This window comes from Lipophrys pholis, assembly GCF_963383615.2.
Source record: "Lipophrys pholis genome assembly, chromosome: 13".
Classification (NCBI taxonomy): Eukaryota; Metazoa; Chordata; class Actinopteri; order Blenniiformes; family Blenniidae; genus Lipophrys; species Lipophrys pholis.
Window position 1 is genome coordinate 11,663,457 of NC_137632.1, and position 23,128 is coordinate 11,686,584.

The 23,128-nt window shown below is 41.6% G+C and overlaps 1 protein-coding gene across 7 annotated transcripts in view; it reads left to right on the forward strand.

Annotated features, from left to right (window-relative positions):
• The window catches only part of LOC308118805 (dedicator of cytokinesis protein 9), a gene marked incomplete at its 5' end in the record, with an annotated part of 76,970 nt that overhangs the window by 3,411 nt on the left and 50,431 nt on the right, over window positions 1-23,128 (forward strand). For 2 of the 7 annotated variants that reach the window (XM_080478398.1, XM_080478396.1), the window contains one exon: window positions 19,849-20,019. The exons of the other annotated variants lie outside the window; for them this stretch is intronic. In XM_080478398.1, coding sequence (XP_080334524.1) covers window positions 19,849-20,019 — 171 coding nt within the window. Of the gene's footprint in view, window positions 1-19,848; window positions 20,020-23,128 lie in introns of those variants that run through there. 7 annotated transcript variants of the gene reach the window in all.

Consider the following 23,128-nt stretch of genomic DNA (forward strand, 5'->3'; position numbering starts at 1 on the left):
CTTAAACTAAAAATGCTAAAACAGAGCATGTCTTCTTAATGCCAAACCCAACTGTTTATGTTCACTGACTTGGAGTCTTGACATTTCTTTTAAGACAATTCAGTCTACATGTAATTTAAAGGGCCATTAAAAGGACTAAGCAACCTCTGATGAAAACTGGATATGGTGTGATTTATTTCTTCGGAATATGATCATGTAACCATGTCCTGGAACAATGTTTTCATTGTAGCACCCGATGAAGAGACGGTGAGGACAAGTCTTGACATTTGGCATAATGTAGAATTAGTATTTGTTGTGCAGTGCTAAACACTTGTAAGATCATGGATGTATCAGCTGATGGGTATATAACAAATCAATGTTCACATTTAGTTAGTGTATACAGTGTATGAGGCGGCTGTTGTGTAATTGTAATCAATAGTCCAAACTGCCCTGCCACCTAATAGTGATATACTCCGATGCTCCGTGTTCCCGCAATGTGCCTGACCTCAGGGAGAGGCACACCAGATGGGCGTCATTATAGTGGAGTGATGCTATTAGCTGAACATGACCAGTACATCCACAGCTCACTCTCCCTGCAATCAGAGGGGAAAGAGATGCTCTCGCATTTGTGCTCTGATGTAGATCATCAACAGCACAGATGACTATCACCAGAGGATACACAGGCATGTTGTGAGGCATTCATTGCAGATTTTGTCATTCTGGCAGAAGAAGTATATTGTGTATAGGATTATTGTGATTTTTATTAAAAGAACCAATACAAGAAACTAAAAGTGTGTCCAATTACACCAAAACGGATGTGTGGCTCATCATCCTTCATCACACACACAGAAAACGGTTTTGCACTGTTTGCTCAAGTTAATCCTTAAAGGTCGTGACTCCCAGCTGCAGTCATGCATTGATGCAGTTTTGCATCAACTAAAAACAACAACACAGACCATGACCCTTCCTTCTGCTTTGTATGAGAAATATACAACACTGATCTGGTGAGATGTCACCGAATTCCCACAGCGGCACACCTCTGTATCTGTTTTCATCTGCATTTTCTCAGATGTGGAAATCCCAGAAATAAACCAGATGGGTGTGTACTCTGCCTTTTAAACACTCGAAGCCTGTCAGTTTTTTTCTTTGTTTGTTTTTTTTCTAGGCCGAATTCTGGTTTTGCCAGGATGAACTCATGTTCTGTCATGCAGTGCTGCAGGACTTATCAGTCATGTCTTTTGCCAAATACATGCTTGGTGGATTCACCTTGTACAGCCGTGATTGGACAAGTGACCGCAAGGATACAGCCAGATAATCTTCTGAATCATTTTCTTCAAGTTTGCCCACATTCAGAGAAATGGAGTGGCTCACTGTGCCGTGTCATGCAGCAGATGCTGGCTGTCACGTCGACCACAGGACTGAGCCGGTCAGAAGATTACAGGCCAATGTTGTGTGAGGTCTAAGCAGCTTGACCTCCTCGTGTATTCCCTGGCCTTACTGTCACTGTAAAGCCTGTTAGTATCCGAGTAAAAGTGTGTTTCTAAACAGTACTGTGCTCTGCAAGCCAAAACCCAGGGGGGGGTTAGATATGGGAGAGCAGATGGGTCAATAATGCATGAGCCTCCTTTGCTGACCGGTGCACCCATTAAGAGGCTCTGTCCTCTGCTCGGGGTTTGACAAGTCCAAAAGCTATGAGTCCGTTTTGTGCTAAACTTCACAGTCTATAATCAAACTTTGTAACACCTTGGTTTATGCTTAGAAAGTATAAACCAAACAGCTCTGTGATTTATCGCAGTGTCTTGTTTTTTTAAAACCAGGAATTCCTTGGTGATTTAAATTTCTTCGCTGAGGGAGTGTAGCACACCATTACACTGGTACAAAATAATACAAATTCATCCTGAAATTACTTTTTTTTACATCTCTCATGGAGACAAACAATCACACACTTTGCTAAGACTGGTTAGGCTCACATAGCAGTAAATCTGCCCTCCTCATTGTTATAATGTTCATTTTTCTAAAAGTTAGTGACGTATTGAATCAACTGTGTGTTTGTAGGAGGCAGTTTGAGCTGCTGATTACATTTATTACTCTTATTTATGTTATTTTAATTAAACTAACTACTGCATACTGGCTCTAACTTAGTTTTTACGAGAGTTAATTTGCAGTTTATGTGTTTGGAAAAGTTATTCATAAAATGTATGCAAGCTTCATTAAGTTTATCGAAAACTTGTAAAATGATTAGTTGAATAATCTGCACCATGATTGAAAAACATTTGAACAATTCTGTCATCTAAAAAGTCACTTTCATATTTTCTAACTTCTGAGAGCTTGCGTGCCTGCATGGTTATCCGATGGCCTGTTCCAGGTGTCCCCCCTGCCTTTGCTCCAGACCCCCGCAGCTATGAATGAATAAGACTGTGTATAAAGTGCATTGATGGATGAATAATTGTCTTGGAAAATGGTAAAACAATGCTCGCTTGTCTTACGGTTAACCATGCACATAATGCACAATAATCCTGTAAATACAGCAAATTACATTTTCTGTGTAGTCACCGGAGAAAAAACTAATCTCTATAAGCTGTGCATCATAGTTTTGGAACAAAAGCTTCAAGGAAAGTGAGAAATAAAACACACTCACCAGACTCGTTATAAAACGTGTCTGCTCGGGTTTGGGTATGCCTCCTGGCACTTCCAGTAATAATCTAAAACAGATTTGCCAGTCTGGGCTTTTTGCATTTAGTAGTGGGAAGCTTGAGAATTTGTCAGCTGAGCACATGCGTTTTGGGATAATATGAAGCACTCGGTCAGATATTGAAAAGGTTTCCCTTCATCCAGCCTGGAGTGACCCCAGTTAGGCCCCATAAATGCTCCAGCGGCAAAGCCAACTCAAATGATCCAGGAGCCAGACAGACAGATTTTGTTCCAGCACAAGTGAAAACTGATTAAACGTCATGGATCTGAGCGGAGAGTGCGCTTTAACCGCATGTCAAAACAAGTGTTAAAGCTGAGCTTCGAGCCAGAAAAGTTTCACGCAACGCGGTCACAGTATTTATTGTTTAATGGTATCTTGTGGAAATGTGGGAAATAGAATAACGTTTAACACTCTAATAATCAGTGTACTTGGTAATCCATTCATTGTCACCTTTTGTGATAATGTATGAAGTTATGGGAGTTTCTGTCTGCAGACATCACCTCATTCATTGAGAAGTAACTTACTCTTTAGGCCATCGGCATAAGAGGGGAAAAAAAGTCTTTGTTTCTGCCAGAAGTTTTTCATTTTTTTAAAGCTTAATTGCACCTCTTTCCTTATGGTTACGTTTTTAGTTTCAGTGCATGTATGTTAGTGGACATTGAACTTCAACTATAATTGATTTGACCATTTTTAATAATTATTTTTAAACAAAAAAATGAATAAAATTAAATAGCAAACTATATAGAATTACTTCCATCCAGCTATCGTCTATTTGGCATTCCAGCCTCGGAATGTGAGGAACCCGAGGCAATCCCAGGCTGGACAGGTTGCATCTCCATAACAGGGCAAACACAGAAAGACAGACAATAATACATGTACACACTGATAAAGATATATTTTTTTAGACGCACCGATGAAACCTATACCAAAGTGTTTGGACTGTGGAAATCAACTGAAGTGGAAAGTGACATCATACACACTCTAAACAAAGAGTCCAGACTGAAATGATCCACATTGTGAGGGCAGAGTATTAAACACGACCTTGTGAAGCACTTCATATAAAAGCACGGTGGCTTTTAGGGTGCGATAGTCACGGTGTGTACACAAGATGGAAGCATGACGGCTTTACATACAACCTCATTCTATAAAGATTAAATCATAGTATCACTGCAAGTATATATGAATTCATTGATGAACCTAAATGGAATATAAACATGATATGCAGTGGTGTGCAGGGGTTTAGTCTTATGTATGCCTTATACAACAGTATTTGTACTCGCACGATGGTGTTTTCTTCAGAATAATCTATTGGGAAATGTTGTCGTGTATTGTCCCGCCCTGAAGTGTAATGAAGCCTTGTTGTCAGTGCAAAACTGTAAACAGCTGTCAACATGTGGTTCATCCACTTTAATTGGAGCACGGAAAGGATTTTTGTTGTTTCTACTTTCCAGTTTTAACAGAACACACTGAAGTCAAGAGAATGAGTTCACAGCTTGAAAATGGGACCATCCATCCAAGCAGCAGCTTTTACTCTCCAAAGTAGCTCCATCCTGCCTGAGCAGGAAGTGCCCATGACTTCCCGTCCTTCATCTGTTGGTGGGAGAGCAGAGGCCCGTCTTTTCCTAGACAGAGCAGGTTTCCTGTGCTGTGTCTGTATTTGGGCCGATCACACGCGTTTGGGCAGAGCTCGGTGTTCAACCGCCCACTCTGACTGCTCTGGCTGATAGAGCAGAGCTGTTTTGGAGCACAGATGAGGTTACCATAACAGACGGAGCCAGATGAAGTGCCTGGCTGGCGGCTGTTTTCCTGTTAGCAAGTGCACGGCAACACTCCGGGATGTGGTTTACACTCCCTCGACTTTACGGTATAGCTTTTTATAGCCTCTTCCATTATTGATGGACATGAGGATGAAGCTTGAAGTTTTTTTTTTGGCATGTTTGTTTGCTCGTTGCTGAGGTGTGGTTTGTTTTGAAGAAGGCTGGCTCCATCGGGGACTCTTGACAGTTTGATTCTCCCGCTTTTTTTTTCCAGCATAATGAAGATTAGTGTGGAAGAAAGGAGCTGTTATGGCAGTCTATCTACTTTAATGCATTCTTTATGTAGTTACAGCACACTTCTATCTAAATCAAGTTTCCTCTCTCGCATGTACAGTACATCCTGTTATGGAGCCGTGATTGCGGCACATTATCATCCACAGTTTAAACAGTGGAGTATTGCTTTGCCTCCATCTTTCCGACCATTACCGTTTCTATTTTTGAGGCTGCAGAGTACACACCTTGTTGCGGCTGATGGACATGAAACAAAGCTGACAAACATGCAGTCAATCCACTTTGCCTTCCTGTGTAAACTGATAGCAACTCTGGTGTCGTCAACTTTGATCTAATAAGGCGCCACAACAGATCGACGTTTACATGTCAGACAAACACACACAAAGTCTTATGCTCCATTTACGGCGTGCAGATTTGACAAAGGTCGTGCTGCTTTCCAGTTGCCTTCGGTGCTTGTAATTCCCGATTTATGTCATCACCTCCTGAAAAAAATCCAGGATTTGTTTTTTCCATCGGTCACAACATTACAAATCAGATCATCCTACATGGGAGTGTCTAAAAACTGTTCAACGGCTTCCCAAATGTCTAACTGTAAGAATAATAATGGTTCCGTTTTAACATGGGGGTGGTATTTGTGCAGTGTTGTGCATGGTACTGAAATGCAATATGGGATTACAGTTACTAGTTACTTACTGGGCTGTTGGTACTCTGTGGTCAGACTGATTCATTCATTTAATTTAGTCAAGTTTACATCAGCTATGCATCCATACATTCCTCTCCCATACGAGTTTTGCCAACTACAGTTCCGTAGTGCTGGAGCTGATTCCAGTTGATTAAAGATTGAAATTGAAGGTTACGTTATTTATTTAGTTTTGAGGTTTTGCTTCTTTGTTACTGACATTTCATCTATGACAAAGCAGAAGCAATAACAAAACAGCTGAAAGGATGAAGGATACAGAAAGCTCTTATAAAGACAAGCTAATGTTTATTTTGGGCCAGGAATACACCGAAAGTGCTGCGGATACTGGCTAATTATAATGTTACTGCCAAATATCTTTCATAGGCCTTTATTTTGAATAGTATCCATTCAGACAACTCATTCAGAAAACAGTTGAGTCTGTTGTATGTCAGCGGTTCTGTAATTATCAACTGTTTTCATGTATAGCAAAAGTAATCAGTTCATTGAAATGTCAGTGATTACGCTGTGTTACAGTGATTTGTCAGACTGTTTCTTTAGAGAATAGTGTTTGATTTCCTGACTCTTCATTCATTCACATTCTTGGCTGTGTGGATCAGCCTTCCCCTCCTTCAGCTCTTTGAGGAGGAGTCTTTATTTGCCTGCTGTTTTCTGTAACAGTCGTATGAATGGTGCCATAACAAACAGGTCTTTACATGGCCCGGCCCACTCGAGACTGAGTGAGCGAGAGAAATGTATCAGGAGTGCGTGGGCACGGCGCTGCCCGCCATCTCTGATTCATTAATTTTGCGAGAGGTCCGACCACGAGTCGAAAGGCCCCGAAGGCCAAATTGTTGCTCTGCACACGTGCACCAGCCGACAGATAAAGCTCATCGGATTAAGTCCTGAAAAGCAGCGGAAACACTCCATGCTGGTCACTGAACAACACATCCTCTTTTGGCTGATGCAGAAATGTTTAGGAAGAGCAGATAATGACTTGCAGATTTCCTTGTAAGGACAGCGTTCTGAGGTGCGTTTGCTTCATTTGCAGCTTTTGATTTGGCTGTAAAAGTAACGCATCTCTTTCACTGCAGCTGAGCATTAACTGACTGAGAAGAGATGGGAGGGCTTTGTTTTTTTCACCCAGTGGATGCCATTATTTGTTTGTTCATTTGATATTGTAGAAAACCAGTTTTTTGCAGGAAAAACAAACAGCAACAACCTTGTGTCTGGTGTTTTGTTGTGTGTGGAAACTTTTTTTTAAATTTTTCCTGACAGATTAGCATCTCACAAAGAATAATTAAGTCAATGCAATACATTAACAGTTTTCCAGTGAAGATTTCCTCACGTGTTACTTATTTTTATGACTTTACAGATATTTGCTTTCTGATAAAATGTGATTCGCCAACAGTTTTATTGCATTTATTTGAACACATACTTGTGTCCCCCTGTTAAATAACAGTTACATTTTTTTTTATAAAATGTTTAGTCTTGACCTGGTCATGAAGGAGGTGCTTGCATTTGTAGTTGTGAAATGCTTGTCCATATTTACTATTTAGTCTGACTGTCATGTGGCGCTTGAGCACTTAGAGTTTGATTTATTGTGGTTTCAGTCGCTTTTCTGTGGCAATAAAAGTGCTGAGAGTGAAACAAAAACTGTCAAATAATGGGATGGTCGTCTAAATAATGACATGAAATATCAACAAGCTTTACCTAAGAGTGTATTTATACATGATTCTAAGACAACATTGGCTTTTTGACACTTCTTTGTTTATTTTCCCTGAGAGTGCTGCTTGCAGGCTTTAATGTCAAGCAAAGCAGCCCACTCTCAGTAGGTTAATCTGCTCTGAACAGCATATCTGTCCCTCTGGCTCCTTTGACATGACCTCACCGTGGTCGCTGACCTCCCTTTCACGCACACCATGCGGATCACTCCAGGATCAGCTGCTGTCGGATGTGGTGTATCACAGGGGGATGGATTAGCCCACAATTAGCCAATACAAAAGCCACTCCCCTGCATTGAGAGTAGGAGCTTTGGCCAACAGGGATAATCTATAAATAGAAAACACTTTCTAGTTTTGGCTTTTCCCGTTAGGATATTTGAAATAAATTTAAGGTTATATTTTATTTCTATTGTAGCTGTAGTGGAAGTCATTGTATGGGCTTTATTTGTTCTGTTGAGGATGGATGCGGCTGTGGATCTTGTTCGGAGCCATCCTGCTCCGCTGCTTTCTGTCCGACTGTTATCAACAAAGGTGAAAGTGAAAGTTGATACGGATGTTGTTCATCTGGAATTTCCCTCAAAGTCTGAATGCACCTAGAGCACCAACACAGCAGTGTGAAGCAGTGGCATCATTAATCAGGTAAACAGAATAAGCTCAGAGAGGCCCCACGTCAGGTTAACCCTTACCAGCAACGGGTCCCAGTTTTCCCACACCGCATGCTGCTGGATTAATTAAACTCGGGCTAAAATCTCTGCTGTTCTCAGCGATCGGGCTCATGGTTGTGTGAGCTGTGTGGATGAGACCTGCCACAGCCAGAGGGGATAAACTATAATGACTTTTCACCAGGCTGGCTGCATAGCTGGCATTCCTCATTCTGACACACTGTAGGCCAGAGAGGAGGGGAGGTAGAGGGGGAGGTGGGGGGGGCAGGGGGAGGGGACCAACCTATGAGGGGCGGGACAAGTCACAGGGTATTTCCAGGGTAGGATTCGTGACTCACATTTTGATTTTCAAGTTTACCTTGCATATACAAAGGTAGGACCTACACTGAAAAAAATTGAAATGCAACAGTGAAGAGCTTCTTTTTGCCCCTTTGTAAATGTGGAGTTGCACCTAAAACCACTAACGCAAGTCTATTGATCAATCTGAGGGGTGGAGAGGTGATTAACCAGCAAGAAATAAAGTTTTGCGGCACATGTTTATATTTGCTATTTTGATTTTCTCTGTGAAATGCTTCTTCAAATTCAATTTGATATGTTCACGGTACAGATCGTGAGAGGAGCGAAGTATATTTTAGTACTTTTTTAAATTGCAGAAGTTACTTTATATGCCTAAAAGCTTTGTTACTTGAAAAAGTAACTTGGCCACTACTTTTATAAGTCTTTCTTCCGGATGTCTTATTAGTGTGCCGTTGATTGCTCTGACACATTAGCTGAGCTGCTCCTGCAATGATACAAATAGTTCAGTGTGTATATATTGAAATATCTACAGCTTTTGCTTTTATTTCTTGTTAATCTCTTTACTTTTTTGCCATTGTGTTGTATTTTTGCAAAAATTGAATTTTTCTGGAATGAATTCCTAAAAAAAGGACCGATTAGGTTCTACCTGATTTAATCTAATTCAGTTTAACGACTGATACACTCTAAACTTACATCATGAAGTTAGAAGACAAATGGTGGCACACAAATGTCATTTTGGTGTCTCATTTTTAAAATCCAACATGAGAATACAGTTTTTATCAGTGACGCAGAGCTTGCTATTTCATCTACGACAAAAGTAGAAAGTTCACATAAACATAAATAATTGGGAGTAACTGTAATTAGGTACTGGTGCATTACTGCCATAATGTTACAGTAACACGTTACCCATCCATATACCTTATCCCTGACCGTTCAACACACCATTTCTATTATGGAAGTGTAGAGCTGATTCTATCTTCAGCCAGAGGACCTTCAGTACAAAGTTTAGACAAGCCTTCTGATGTAAAATGAATTTCAATGAGTTTCCCATTCATAAAAAAAATAAAAAAATCCACACTAAACACTGAGCTCCTTTCTTCCTGTCAAAGCTCAACTCTGCACTTGCTGCCCACAATAAACAAATGAGTTCTGTTGTGAGTGACAACTTCACCGGGATTTAGGAGCCTTACTTCTCGAAATTCCTTCTTCTGCTGTTTTATCAGCTGAAATCCACAAAACTCTGAGGGAGGAAAACACAATAGCTCGTAGACATAAATGAATGTCGTCTGTGGAAGGAGGCATGTGACTTCGCACAAGCTCTGACAGAAAAGCCTGACATACATTAACATACAGTGCGAACAGCCTTCTCCTTGAGGCTTTACTTTTGTCTCCTTCCCTGTTTGTTCTCCGGGGAGTGAGCGCTGCAGAGGCAGATTGTCCTGAGCGCTCGCCATGCTCGCTGCAGTGTCCCTCGCGAGGACGGATAAATAAAGTTAGCGGCGTGGTGTTTATGGAGAAGCGGCAGCATGGCTGTGTGCCTGAAGGTCTGCTCCTAATCACACTTGTTTGTGACAGAGCTGCTCCTCGGGCTGCATGTTGTGCTGTGAGAAAGAAACCATGTCTGGCGGCCTGTGTCATAAACAATCTTATGCAAGGTTGTTGAAAATTAGAGTTATTTTATTATAAAGTTCTGAGTTACTTTATTAGTTACTGTGACTATTTAACATAGAGCTATGTCGTTATGAATACGCTTTACTGTGAGATGTCTCTCGCATTAAGGCTTAAAAATGTGCACATTGTTGTGTTTTTGTAGTGTTGCTGCGATACATGAACTGAGCTGTCAGCGCTGTGTGGGTCAATGTAATGACTGATTTAACTCATTAAGGGAAACTCTCACCTCACAGCAGAAATAAATCCCCTCTGCTTTCTGAGCGGAGTTTGCATGTTCTTTCTCTGCACACTCTGGTTTTGCCCAACACTTCAAAAACATACCTTTGGGTTCATTGGTGACACTAAAATGCCTTTAGGTGGTGAATGTGACTGTGTGTGTGATTCTCTCTGCCCTGACATCTGATTGAGAGGTTGGATATTTTGCAGAAACCTTTCACAAATTGTGGAAAGATTGGATATTGGATTCTCATTTAACTGTAGTTTACAGCCATTATCCAACTTTCCATTTCTTGACGTTTGCTTTCCCAAGTGTGTTTCTCCAGACTCTCAAAAATGTCAATCCATTTTAGTTGCTGAGCAGCCAAACTATTCATTGTGCTATTAGCATGATCCACGAGGGAGGATAAATCTCCCGAAATGTTAACAACAGAGGAGCAAATAATGAGATTTTTTTTTTCTCATGAGAGTCCTGCTGGGCTGTGTGTTACTGTGTGATGAGAGACTGAAGGGGGGGGGGGGGGGGGGGGGGGGGGGGGGGGGGGGGGTGCTCCTCCTCCTTGGTGTGGGGAGGAGTGGTTTATTCAGCATGTTGGCCATGTGACGAATTGCACAGTGATTTCCATTTTCCCACTTAAGCTATTGTAAAAGATGTGTGTCACGCCATGTTTCCTCTGTCAGGAAGGGGGGTGTGGGGGTGGGGTGCTAAAACACAGCTTGGTTCAGGTGGTTCAAATAATCTGCAGCTACAGCAGGAAGGATTAAAACCCCAAGTGTTAAAGTAAAAAAAAAAAACACATGTTAACACGTATATCCAGCTCCGACTCACATTGCAGAGAGTAATTTGTTTATTTTTTTGTTCAGATATATCATCACACTTATAATCTCTAACAAACCATCAACAGATCATCTAACAAATATGATTTCAGTGAAATATATGCATTAATCCCACATTAAATCCCACCAATGATCCAATTTATGGGCATGAGGGACTGAAACAGATCCCAGACTGTAGGTCAAGGCAGGTGGTGTTTCCATTCATTCAAAAAACCCTCTTCAATTCCACTGTTATTATATGCAAAATACTTAGACCGTTTTAAGATATTGGCTCCATGTGTGACATGGGTACTAAGTGACAGGTTCTTGAAGCAGCAGACTTTTGTTGCAGCCCTGTGCAGTCTTTGTTTTATAGCTCCAGTAAATCCACCGCCACTTTAGTGGTGCAGGTGCACGGACATGCGTTCATGTCCTCCTCCATCCTTTGCTTCCCTTGATTGTCAGGAATGCTCACTGAACCAGGCTCAAGAGGATTTCAAACTGATTACAAAAACAAAGAGCCAACTCAGATTAGCTGATCCTTAAAGGTTTTTTTCAACTCTAACATTATCCCCACAACATCTTCCTGCTGCACCGGGGCTTTAAATGGCTCCAGACTGTGTCAAAGCTGGCTATCATCTTTGACGCATAGTTAATGTAAATAACTGCATAGGTTCATCTGTGTCCTCACTAGAATTAGTAGGTATCCGCACTACAATTTATTTGTTTACATCTTTCTAACTAGTAATTATTGTTTGTCTCACCTAACACATTATTTGGTATCTTTTTTGGTTTTTTTCCATTATTTAGAATTTAACTGTGTGCCTTTACAGTATTATGCATCTTTGTGGCACACCAAGTGTTGAAACTGAGGAAGCTGCTTTTTAATCTGCTCAGTCTAACTGGCTTTCATGGTGGGATATAAATCCTGGTGCCGTCCATCTGTTAGACAACAGTTCAGGTTGTGTGAGGACATCATCCTTCAGCTTCAGACAGGGAACAAAGTCCCTCAATTATTCATTCATTTCAGATATTTTCCATGAAAATGCCATAACTGATAACACAAATAAACATGGATAATTTTAATAAATATATCAATGACAGATTGAAATCATCCATTAGGTTGATATTCTAAACAATGACACTTTATCTTTTTCAAAAATTGTTTTGAAGTTTCTCTAAAAAAAACGTGATATTCTTTGTACTTGTTTTATTTTATTTCTAATTAATTTGTCTTATTAGTCTTTTAAGGTTTTATTGTGTTATTCACTTTGTTTACAGCACTTTGTTGCCCTGTGGTTGTTTTGAAGTGCTTTATAGAAAACAAGATGAGTTGGATTGGAAGATTAAAATTGAACTCACAAGGGGATATTGTTATTATAATTTAAAAAAAAGATTACCTGAAGAAGTATTCAAACAATTCAGGTATCTGCCAATAGAATAAGTGAAACTTTAGAATGTTCTGGAAGTATTACAGGTGCCACAAGGTGGTTATCACGCTCACACAGAGAAGATCCCCAGTTTGAGTCGGGTCTTTCTGGTGCAGAATCTGCATGTTCTTCCTGTGCATAGGTTTACTCTTTGTTCTCTTCCTCCCCCGCACAACCTGAAATTGTGTGTTTGAGGTTAATAAGTGACTCGAAACTCGCTCCTCTGTATGAAAGTGTGCGTGACTCCGTCTCTGTACTCGACCTGTCCAGTGTTCCTCCACCCAGTCAACTGTTATCCGCTCCAACATCCTGTGACAAAAAGGTGTACAGGATGGAGGAGAGATTTCAGGAAGCAGGGTCAAACTACTTGATCTCACCGAAATCAGATTTGTTGGATGATGTGTTGATTATTCGCTGCAGAATTCAAGTGTGATGATTGTTTACACTGTGAGGCCGAGCTCTGAGACTTTACTAGCAAAATAAATTCCTCTGTATTGTAAAGCTGCGCAAGTGCGGAGGGAAATTACAATTCGTGTGAGTCAGTGATGAGGAAAGAGTTTTTCGGAAAACACCGGACGAACAGTTGTGACTGTGAGTGTAGCTATTTCTGCCTGCGATGGCCTCGGAACGGGCCAGTGTGGGCTTGTCTCAGGATCAGTCAGCTTTTAGTTTCCACTCTGCGTGTCAGAGCCTGATCATGATGACAGTATTTCCCCCCCAACGTCTCCTTCACACCTGGCACCGGCCACTGACCCAGACATAGATATTTAGAGTAAACATAGTCACCACATGTGCTGCAACACGCGACATGATTTGCTCAGTGCAAAGCATGAAATCATGGTAAGAACTTACTGTATGTATTTAGTATTCACTGTAAGTGTTGCAGCGCTATCAGTCTGGTATCTGTGCTGTGAATTAGTTTTGAAAGTTGCGAATACACTATCACAATAGGAGTTATAAATTTACTCCTGTAGAGAAACTCTTAAGTTGGAAAATAAAAACTCAATGTCTGCATGACGGCAGTGGTCAAATTCTGTAGATCTAATCACTGTGTGTATCTTCTTTAATTTTATCAATGTTAAATCGTATGATCTATTTTGTGACATCTGATGTATGAAATTGTAAGATATGGTTTGGGTGTAATATCCCCTCTGGTCTGTAGGTGGCAGTAACTTCATATATCTGCTGATGTTCTATACTGTCTTGCCTCTGAAGATTCTTCCAATGTTTTATGTTTGTAGGTGCACACAGGTGGAAAAACATCAGCTGATTAGAAAAAAAAAATTAAATCTTCTGTAATCAGTGTAACACAGTTTTAATCTATAATGCTGGTCTGGCAGTTTGCTTGGATTTTTTTTACTAATATTTAATTTGATTGAAAAGTCAAATATACTAAAATTAATTTTAAATATGTAACATGATCAGTTTTGTCATACTGTCTGTACGTATAAAGTGTTTTTGATGGAATGTGTATTTCGTTGAATTTTCTGAAGCCAAACCACATTTGGAGGAGTGTACAGTGTGACGGTTGGCCTTCAGGCTTTGGCACGTCTTCAGTTTCTCCTGCTGCTGCAGCGAAAAGGAGAGATGGAAGGACGCTGCTGGATTTAAAGCAGGTATTAATGCTCTGCTGAACAAACTGCGACAATCTCACTGCAGATCCACCTGTGTGTGTGTGTGTGTGTGTGTGTGTGTGTGTGTGTGTGTGTGTGTGTGTGTGTGTGTGTGTGTGTGTGTGTGTGTGTGTGTGTGTGTGTGTGTGTGTGTGTGTGTGTGTGTGTGTGTGTGTGTGTGTGTGTGTGTGTGTGGGTGTGTGTGTGTGTGTGTGTGGGTGTGGGTGTGTGTGGGTGATTGTGGTTGCAACATATACTTATTCTGCTCCTGGTTGCTCCTCTACAAAGTTGAGGAAGTGGTACCCCTCAGGAAAATGGGCCATTTTCCTCTCCGGGGATAAATAAACTGTCTGAAAATACTGAGAGGATGTGGCTGTGTCGTATTTGTCTTGTATGATTTTTTATTTTTTTTCCAAGAGGGTGAAGATAACCTGCGTGTCAGTGTCAGGTCAACGAGAGTCTTGGGTTTAATCCGTCTTGTATAGACATGAAGAAGACGAACACATGCTCCACACAGCACACCGCGAGTTGGGCCCGCTCTGTTTTCAGTTGTGTTGAGTATTTTAGGAGTAGTAATGTAAACTTGGTATCTAAAATGTGAAGCATTTGGATTATTGAAATTCCAAGCCTATCTTTGTCGCCCACCCACATATGTAACTGGAGGGCAGAGTCCACAACTTCACTCTCAAGTAAAAACTCCTGCGAAACTGATTTGAATGTTTACTCGACACGGTAACTTCTTAAACTAAAGCCCTGAATGGTTCAATGTTCTCCCGGGATTGTGCTCCTTCAATATTCATTATTATATTTCCATTTGTGTTGGGTGAACTTAAGATGAGGTCGGTCTGAGTTTTCACACAACTTCCCCAAAAGGTCCAGCGTTAATAAGTTTTGTCAAAGTTTGAAGGCCAGTGGGCAGCGAGAGGCGGCTTTGTTTTAACGGAGTTTACACACACATCAGCAGGAAACAGCCACTTCCTTTTTGGAGTCCCTTGAGGGTTCCAGCTGGGGGCCACTTTGTTTAATTTGCCCTATCCTGCTGGATATGTGGGTGATGTCACTGTGGTCCGCCACATTGTGACCTCGTGCAGGACAAACACACTCAAAACAACACACACACACACATATACACGTCTCCCTGCAGAGCCTCTCTGCAGACCCTGGGCAAGGAAACATGGCCAGCTGTAGTCTTGACCTTTGCACTGAGAGGCTCCTTAGATGCGATGCCAGGTCTTCCTGAACTCCCCTCGATTCCTCAAAGCCATGCAGGGACACGTCTGTGCTGAGTGTGGGGATCGTCCACTCTTTTGTGTGAAAGGAAAAACGCGAGCTGACCTTTCTCTGTCCACATGTGCAGACTTTGATGTTTTGAATTGAACTCCACCCAGCACTTGCTGCTAACAGCTTGAAATTGCTGTATTAGTACAAGTGGTGTTATTTGGAAGGGTTACTGCAGGCCGCTGATAAGTGTCCACATGGTGCAGACGTTAGACGATCGTGGAAGCCTTCCGGCGAGAAGGCCGCACGATGGCGCAGTGGTTAGTGCTCTCACCTCACAGAGAGAGTTTGCATGTTCTCCCAGTGCGTGTGTGTGTGTGGGGGGGGGGGGGGGGTTTCCTCCAGGTACTTTGGTTTCTTCCAAAAGTCCAAAAACATGCATGTGAAGTACGTAAATTGCTGACCCTAAATTGTGTGTGAATGTGAGTGTGTGTCGTTGTCTGTCTCTCTCTGTGTTTGACTTGATCAGTCACATTGGTCTGTCACATTCACCCACAGAATCAGGAATGTCATCATGCAATGGCTCCTATGCAGTGTGTTTGCACACCATTCCTAGAAACCTGGCAGTCTCGCTAGATTTAAACAGGAGACTTCCCATTCAAACCACTATCCCACAGCTGCACGAGGAACATGAAATAAATAAATAAATAAAAACACAAAACGTTGTTGTCGATATCAAACCCAGGGAGTGTGGCCTGCTGGAACGAGCAGAGCCTTGTTGTAACGGCACCAGTAATCCACGGAGCTCCACACAGCCAGCAGAGCTTCAGTCCGACTCTTATCTCCCCTGCAGCTGCTGCAGATTTGAGCAGCGCCGTACAGCGGAGGCCTGACTTCCCACAGAGGATGTGCACACTTCACTATCCACGCTTAGACCCGCTCTGTGCCTGAGCACACTTCAACACGCCTCTGTGCCAGTCTGACTGCAGCCCCGACAGGAGCTCCCACTCTGATTTAGTACGGTTGATGCAGTCCAACTGTGTACTGCTGGAGGCTACGGCGCCACTTCATTTGTCAGCGACAGACATGCACAGTATAGATGTGCTCGAGCTGTGGACGGACACCGGGAAACCGTTTCTTCGCCAGGCTGTTATGTGTGTTACGGTGTTGATTATTCTGAGCCGCTGCGTGTGCGCCGCAGTCAGCCGGAGGTTCTTCTGAAGTCGAGGGTATCTTAAACTTACCCGCAGCGTTTGTTCTGAGGTTTGTTTGCAGACTGAACGGCTTGGCACAAGAGCAGGAGAGAGAAACACTACAACACCTAATGACTCAGCAACCTGTCTCACCTTAATAATTTATCTCCCCTTAAAGCGCTTTATACACTCCAGTAGCACAACACAGGGCACAAACTCTCAGCAGCCGACGAGCAGAGGTTTGAAAAAGTACAGCCTCTTGAAGTGAGTAGAAGTAATTTCAACTCTATATTCGCTGTGAGATGTTGGCGGGATAAAGGGAGATTGAAATTCTTCAAATTTGAGTTGTTTTCTCGTGCTGATGTTTTTTTCGTGAAGTGTTTATCAACTTCTTCAGGTAAAACAACAAAGAACAGTCATTTAGTCAAAATGTTGTTTTCTCTCCAACATGTACTCTCTCTTAAGTGAGGCCATAAATGAGGAATGCAACGCTTCCAAGTTTGCCATCTGTCTTTTTACGTCTGTCACGCGTGATATATACTGACAGCTTCACAATGAGATCGGCTTTTTGTGTTTTATCCTCCCATTTGTTTTGAATGAAATTGTTTTTATTGATGCCAAACCTGAGTACTTACTGCTTAAAAATGATGTTGTTGTTTTATTTCTTTTCAAGTAAATGCACAAATCAAGTTGAGATTGATCATTTTCATTTTTCCCCATTCCACTTTCTTTTTTTATCTTTTTGCAGATATGCACAGTGACAGAGATGAATGCGTAGATATTTCTGCTAGACCTTAGAGACTGAAACTGAAAAGTCACTAAACGTAGACACTGAAACAAAGGTACAAATACCTGAAAAAAATATTTATTTGTCTAGGTGTTGAGAAAGAAGGAGGCAGACAAACAGAAGGGATTTCATCAGCAACAATCACACATTCCTGTCTGCTTTTAATCCCCGCCTTATGATAAACGAGTAAATATCTTCATGGACATTCCTCTGGTACATGTCAGCAAGCACAGTGAGAATCGTGACTTTCCTTCAAAGGGTCATATGAAGAAAAACAAGAAATCACTCTGTGTTGCTTTTGATCCGATGGTCTGGTTCATTTCTTCCATCTTTCAGTTTATCATCAGCTCCTTTGGAAATCTGCGCCTATTCACATCACAAGTCATTTATTTCTGAGTCGTGGTTCTCATTGATTTGAGGCATATGCCCGTAATTAATGTGTCTCGAAAACCCCCTTTTTATTTTCGCCTCCCTGGGGCTGCAGGTTGAACGTTTTCACGGGTTACAGAGGGCCTGCCTACACACCGTAGTCACAGCAGCATTATCAGTCGTGCCTCGGTATATTTTTATCGACATGTCACCACATGCACAAGAAGATTTACAGTGAGCAGCTGTGACATTTCAAACGTTTGCTGTTTGTTTAAGCAAATTCATGGATGGTTTCTCGGTTGGTTCTCACTAATAATGGGGGAAATAATAAAAGCGGATAAAAATCATGCGGAATCAGTGCGACTTAAAGCAAAATGTTCACTGCCTCCTCTCACAGCATTAGATTTATGACTGTGCAGTTTTGCCAGTTTTACACCAGATTGCTTCTTGTTATGCCGCATAGTAAGCCTAAAATCCTCCTCAGACGTGTGAGAGAAAGGATAAACTCAAAAGAGGAGATGTATTTCCCAGCAGATCACTGCACTCGTCTCGTCTTTCTCTCTTTCTCTCTCACTCTTTCAGCGCTCTGTCCTTTTTTTTTCTCTCACTCTCTCTGCCTGGATCCCCTGAAACATGGGCTCAGCCTCTTCCCCCTGCAGCTCGTCTCCTCCTGCACTCAAATGTAGTTCAGTGTGTCAAGCACTCCTGAAATATTAACGCAGCAGCGAGCAGAACGGCGAGCGTGCGTCGTGCACCATCATGATGTAAGGGAGCAGTTCACTTTCTCCAGACTTGTGTGCTGATGACTCCAGATGGGCGCATTAATTTCTCTTTTAACAAGGTCGCACATTTGTACACAATAATAATATCTGACCAAGAGCAAAATAATAGAGAGGGAATAATAATGGAAGTAGGGCTTACTGTATTTTCAGGAGTTGCAGCGTCTGATTGATTTATTTGTCACTGAAGTGAAGGTATTCGCCAGAGTCACAGCTGCAGGGAAGGAACAGACGGGGATAAATAAACCAAAGCGATCATGGCCTTGTTTCCGTGTCTTCTGCCCCCTTCCTCATAATATCTCATAATCGAGACTTGAAACACGAGAGACGGGCATGAGTGTCTTTTACAAATGTGGAAACCCAAACTGCAGAGACGGGCAAGAAAGTGATTTTCCAGCTGGGGGTTTTTTGTGGGTTTTTTTTAACATTTCATCCTTTAAAATTCAAATTTTCTGCCTTACCGTCTTTATTCTCGGGGCTCCTGATCAGTCCAGAGACATTTTAATCAAACGCTGTTCCTTCCTGCACATGAATCATCCCTTGGCATCTCAACACAGCCTGTGTGTTTTCAAATGTTGTCGTTCCACTCTGAATATATTTCTGTACTTGGCAGTGGGGGCAGCTTGTGATCCAGTGCAGCTAATCTTTAGTAGGGGGTGGGGGGTGAAACTCGCTTTTTGATGTCTTGGCCTGAAAGGTTTAAATCCTCCCATGTTCTTGGTGTTTTTGTCAACAGATTTCGTAAAGGCTTGATTCGGGTCACTGAGTTTTTCTAACAAGACAGAAAGCTTCGGTGCTTATTTCGTTGTAACGGAATCACTTCTGATTAATAATGCTTTAATGTATTAATTATTTACTCGGTTGTTGGTGACTCTGTGTTAAAAAAGCATTTTTTTCTATATTTGTTGCTGCAATACCAAATGCTGCATGCTTCATTCAGTTTGATTCATACACTTGTTCCACCACTGGCTTTTCATATGAACTAAATAAGCATTCAGCCATATTGCTGTTTGTCTGACCGTGGCATCAGACTCTCCCTCTGGATATGAGAGTCTGCGTTTCATGTAACCCATTTATTTCACAATTACTCATCTGGCTCCCTCAAGGAGTCGGCTTTCATGGAGAGAAAAAAAGAAATGGGTTAATTCTTTTCTGTATGCAAATGAGAAAAGGGGTACAAAGAGAGATAAGGAAGATTTTGGAAATTCATAGTGGCTCGGGGGGAGAAGAGGCAAGTGAGTGAACAAATGAGACAGATGCTCGTGTGAGCCTGCGTTGCACCGACGCTCAGCATTGGCTGGAGCTGCAGCAAAGCTCGCACAGCATCCTTCATCCCCCCCATCCCTCGGTCCTTGCTCTACCTCACTCACTCACTCACTCACTCACTGACTGACTGTATCTCCACTGCTGACTGAGGTATTCCTACAAGCAAAGTCTGGGGCAGCGTGGAATTACAGTAGGAGACTTCTCAATGTGTTTTTACACGCACGCTTGTTCTCCAACCCTCCTTCGCTCTGGATCCTTTTCACCTGCACCCCGAGGCTCCCTCCCTGGGTGAAAAGGTGTGGATTTGCAGGTCAGCGTGAGATCATGGACCAGGGAGGAGCGGCAGGGGTGGACCGAGGAAACGGGGTCACTGGTGGGCTCTCCTGACTGATGCCTGTTCTGACCTGAAGGAATGGGGTGCACCACCAGCACGGTTGTGTTCGATGGGCTGCGTACGGTCTTGGAGAGGAACTGTAGTGGCTACATCTGTAAAGAAGCAGCTGAGCCCTCGGGGCCATCTGAGGCTGAGCGAGCGCTGAGTCGGAGGGAGTCTCGTGCGTTTCCAACACCGAGAGTGCTTAAGGTGTGTGTGTGTGTGTGTGTGTGTGTGTGTGTGTGTGTGTGTGTGTGTGTGTGTGTGTGTGTGTGTGTGTGTGTGTGTGTGTGTGTGTGTGTGTGTGTGTGTGTGTGTGTGTGTGTGCTGACACATACAGTAGCAGTGTTTTTGGCAGGAAAATTAAGATAATATAATTTCAGCTTGAAGAGCTACATTATTGAGTTCAGTTTTGTCTTTAATTTTACCCTCAGGCTTTTTTTTTTTATTATTTAAAATTTTTGGCTAAAACATAATGTTTTCCATCTTACTTTGCAAAAACAAAAGACAAATAGCATACTTTAGAGGTCAGGGAAATACACAATGTTTTTTGTTTTTTTTTCATCAGTGTCTATCAATTATTTATGCCTTCTTCAATTAATCTGTGTGTTGTTTCAGCCCTGAACTCCACATTAAAAAGCTGCATCTGAATGGGAAACCGCTGTTTAGATTAACAGAAAAATGGAATAGCAACGATTCGCTCAAAAGTTAGTTTTTTTCTGTTTAATCAGACTTTCCAAAATGCTTCAATATTTTAAAACTAGTGATGACATTGAATACTTTATTTTTTAAAACGTTTTAACTAAGAACAAGCCACTCATCTGCCTTTTATTTGGATATGAAATAGCACGAGAAAAGCACTGATGTGTCACATGTGTGCAGTGTTTAAGCTTGACAGATGTTTGGCACCTTTCTCTATTGATAATGTGATCAATATTCGACAGCCCTCCTTAATGTAGTGCTTTTTATTTTGTATCAAAACACCTTTATGGTGCTGCGTTCCTTCCCTGATTTGCTGCATTAAGGGGGTTGAAAAGCATGAGATTATTATGATAAACGATTCAGGTGGAAAATATGCATTTGCAGCTTGTCTGAGTGCAACATTTTCTAATCTGTGAATATGTATAGAGTTGCATTTCTGGCTTTTTCTATATCTCTCCTGATCATATCGGCATCCCCTGCAGCGACAACTATGACTGTCCTCATCTCAGCCATGTGAATGTGTAGAAGTGAGCGCTAACAGTATAAAAAGTAGGGCAGTCGGAGGGATGGATGTTGCCTCATGCTAAGCGCTGCATGGGTTAAAGCCTCTGTGCATAGGGTTGAGAGGGGGGGACAAGTGTGGGGGGGGGTGACAGTAAGCCCTGTGTCTGCTGGAAATCAATCACCGCTCTTCATCTGTGAACCGGCGTGCTTGGCGGGGCTTCTGCTGCTCCGTACCAGCTTGTCTTCTCCTTGTTGTTTGTGTTTAGTTGCTGCTGCATGTGTGTGTGTGTGTGACGTCTCCTTCCTGCTGCTGGTTCATCACACTGGCAGCAGAGAGCCGAGTGGCATGGCCCGGCAGAGAGCAGGGAATTAGGTCAAGGGCATGGCTGGTTTCCTGAGCTTGAGGGATGGTCTTATCACCCAGACAGAATCAGTTAATCCTCTGTCAGCATTTAGCAGTCTTACAAATCGATCGTTGAATGTGTGTGGGGAATGTGGTCACATTTCTGTCCAGGTGCCAAGGGAGCATTGCAATTGAAGTAAAGGTTATAATTAATCCCATAAGAAACTAATATAGTGTATAATTAATAATTATAGAATATAATGATTGGTGTAGAAATAAATGTCATGTTTTTCTTTCATTTCACCAGATAATTAAACTAATATACATTAAAACTGCTCATCCTATTTAAAATTTTTTTTTAGCTCCTTAGCCTTTTCGCCATCAGGCAGTGTATGTAATCTCACTCCTCAAACTTTATTTTTATACCATCTACTACTATTTGTATGGTAAGTAATAGTTTGCTTTATTCTTCTAATATCTAAAACAATGAACAGGAGAAAGACCTTTGGTTTGTTCATCAGGAACTCTGAGAAGTTACAAATGCTTCGTGTCACACCTACAGGATATTTAAAGTCGCCAATTCATCCAAAATGGATATTTTCGAGTTGCCATAAGAAAAGTGGCTTGCTCAGGAAAAACATGCAAACTCCAAAAACAAAGGCCCACAATGCTGGACTCTAACTGGGTCCCAAGTGTGTAATATGAAAATAAACCCCATCAAAATTTTAAGTTTTGGGGAAGTGTTTCTCATTACAGTGTTTTTATGACAAGCCTTACTTACGCAGTCTGAGAAACTTACTTGATAAGACATAAATATCCATGATTTTGTAAGTTTACCTACAAAAACAACTGAACATGAAAATGAAACAATTTTTTACATTTGTCCTGTTTTCTTTTTTTGTTTGTTTGATTTGGTTATGATCCTGGTTGTTTTTTATCTGCTGCTTGTTTCAAGTCGTGACTTCTCAGTTGTTTAAACCCACGAGAACAACATTTTACCCTTTATTGGGAACGTTTGTAAACACTTTAAAATTAAAAATATAATTCCTAAAGCGCCAACTTAGTGGAGTCACAAATATTTGACTATTGCATCGAAATATTCTATGAAATTAATAATATACTCAATTGATTTATGTAAATGATTGTCTCCACGCTATTGAGGATACAGTCACTTGCAGTAGTTCCGTTTGCGTAAGTAAAAGCATCAATGATTCACCATAAGAAAGAGCAAAACTTTCACTTTTTATGTCTTCATTATGTGTACTGTGTTTCTCATCAATTTACGATTAAAACTTACGAGTAAATGCTAAAGTAGAAGGGTTAACGTCCGTGTGACTGATGTTCCCTGCACATTTTTCTGTCTTTGTGCAAAAAGGTCTAAACCTGAGCTCAATGTTTTCTGCTTCGGGCCAACTGTTTGCACCTTTTTAATCCATTAAGCCTGCTCACAGGAAGATAAAAACCATTTTGCTTGCCCTCTTAATTCCCTCTGATTGCAGCAGGTTATTATTTCTGTAAATTAAAAGCAGAGATGATTGGGATAGACCAACCGCACACTTACCTATGCACACACCAAGCTGCCTGGAAAGCTCCTCATTAGGCCTGAAACTGCCCCTTATTGCTGTTTACCGCTCTGTTATTTCACTTAGTAATTACAGCAGCTCTGCCTTTTCCTTCCTCATGAAAACCTCGTCTTGTTCACAGGAGAGGAGAGCTGCCTCTAACTAACTGCTGTTGTTCGGCAGTGTTGTTTCTTCCTCTTGTTTATAA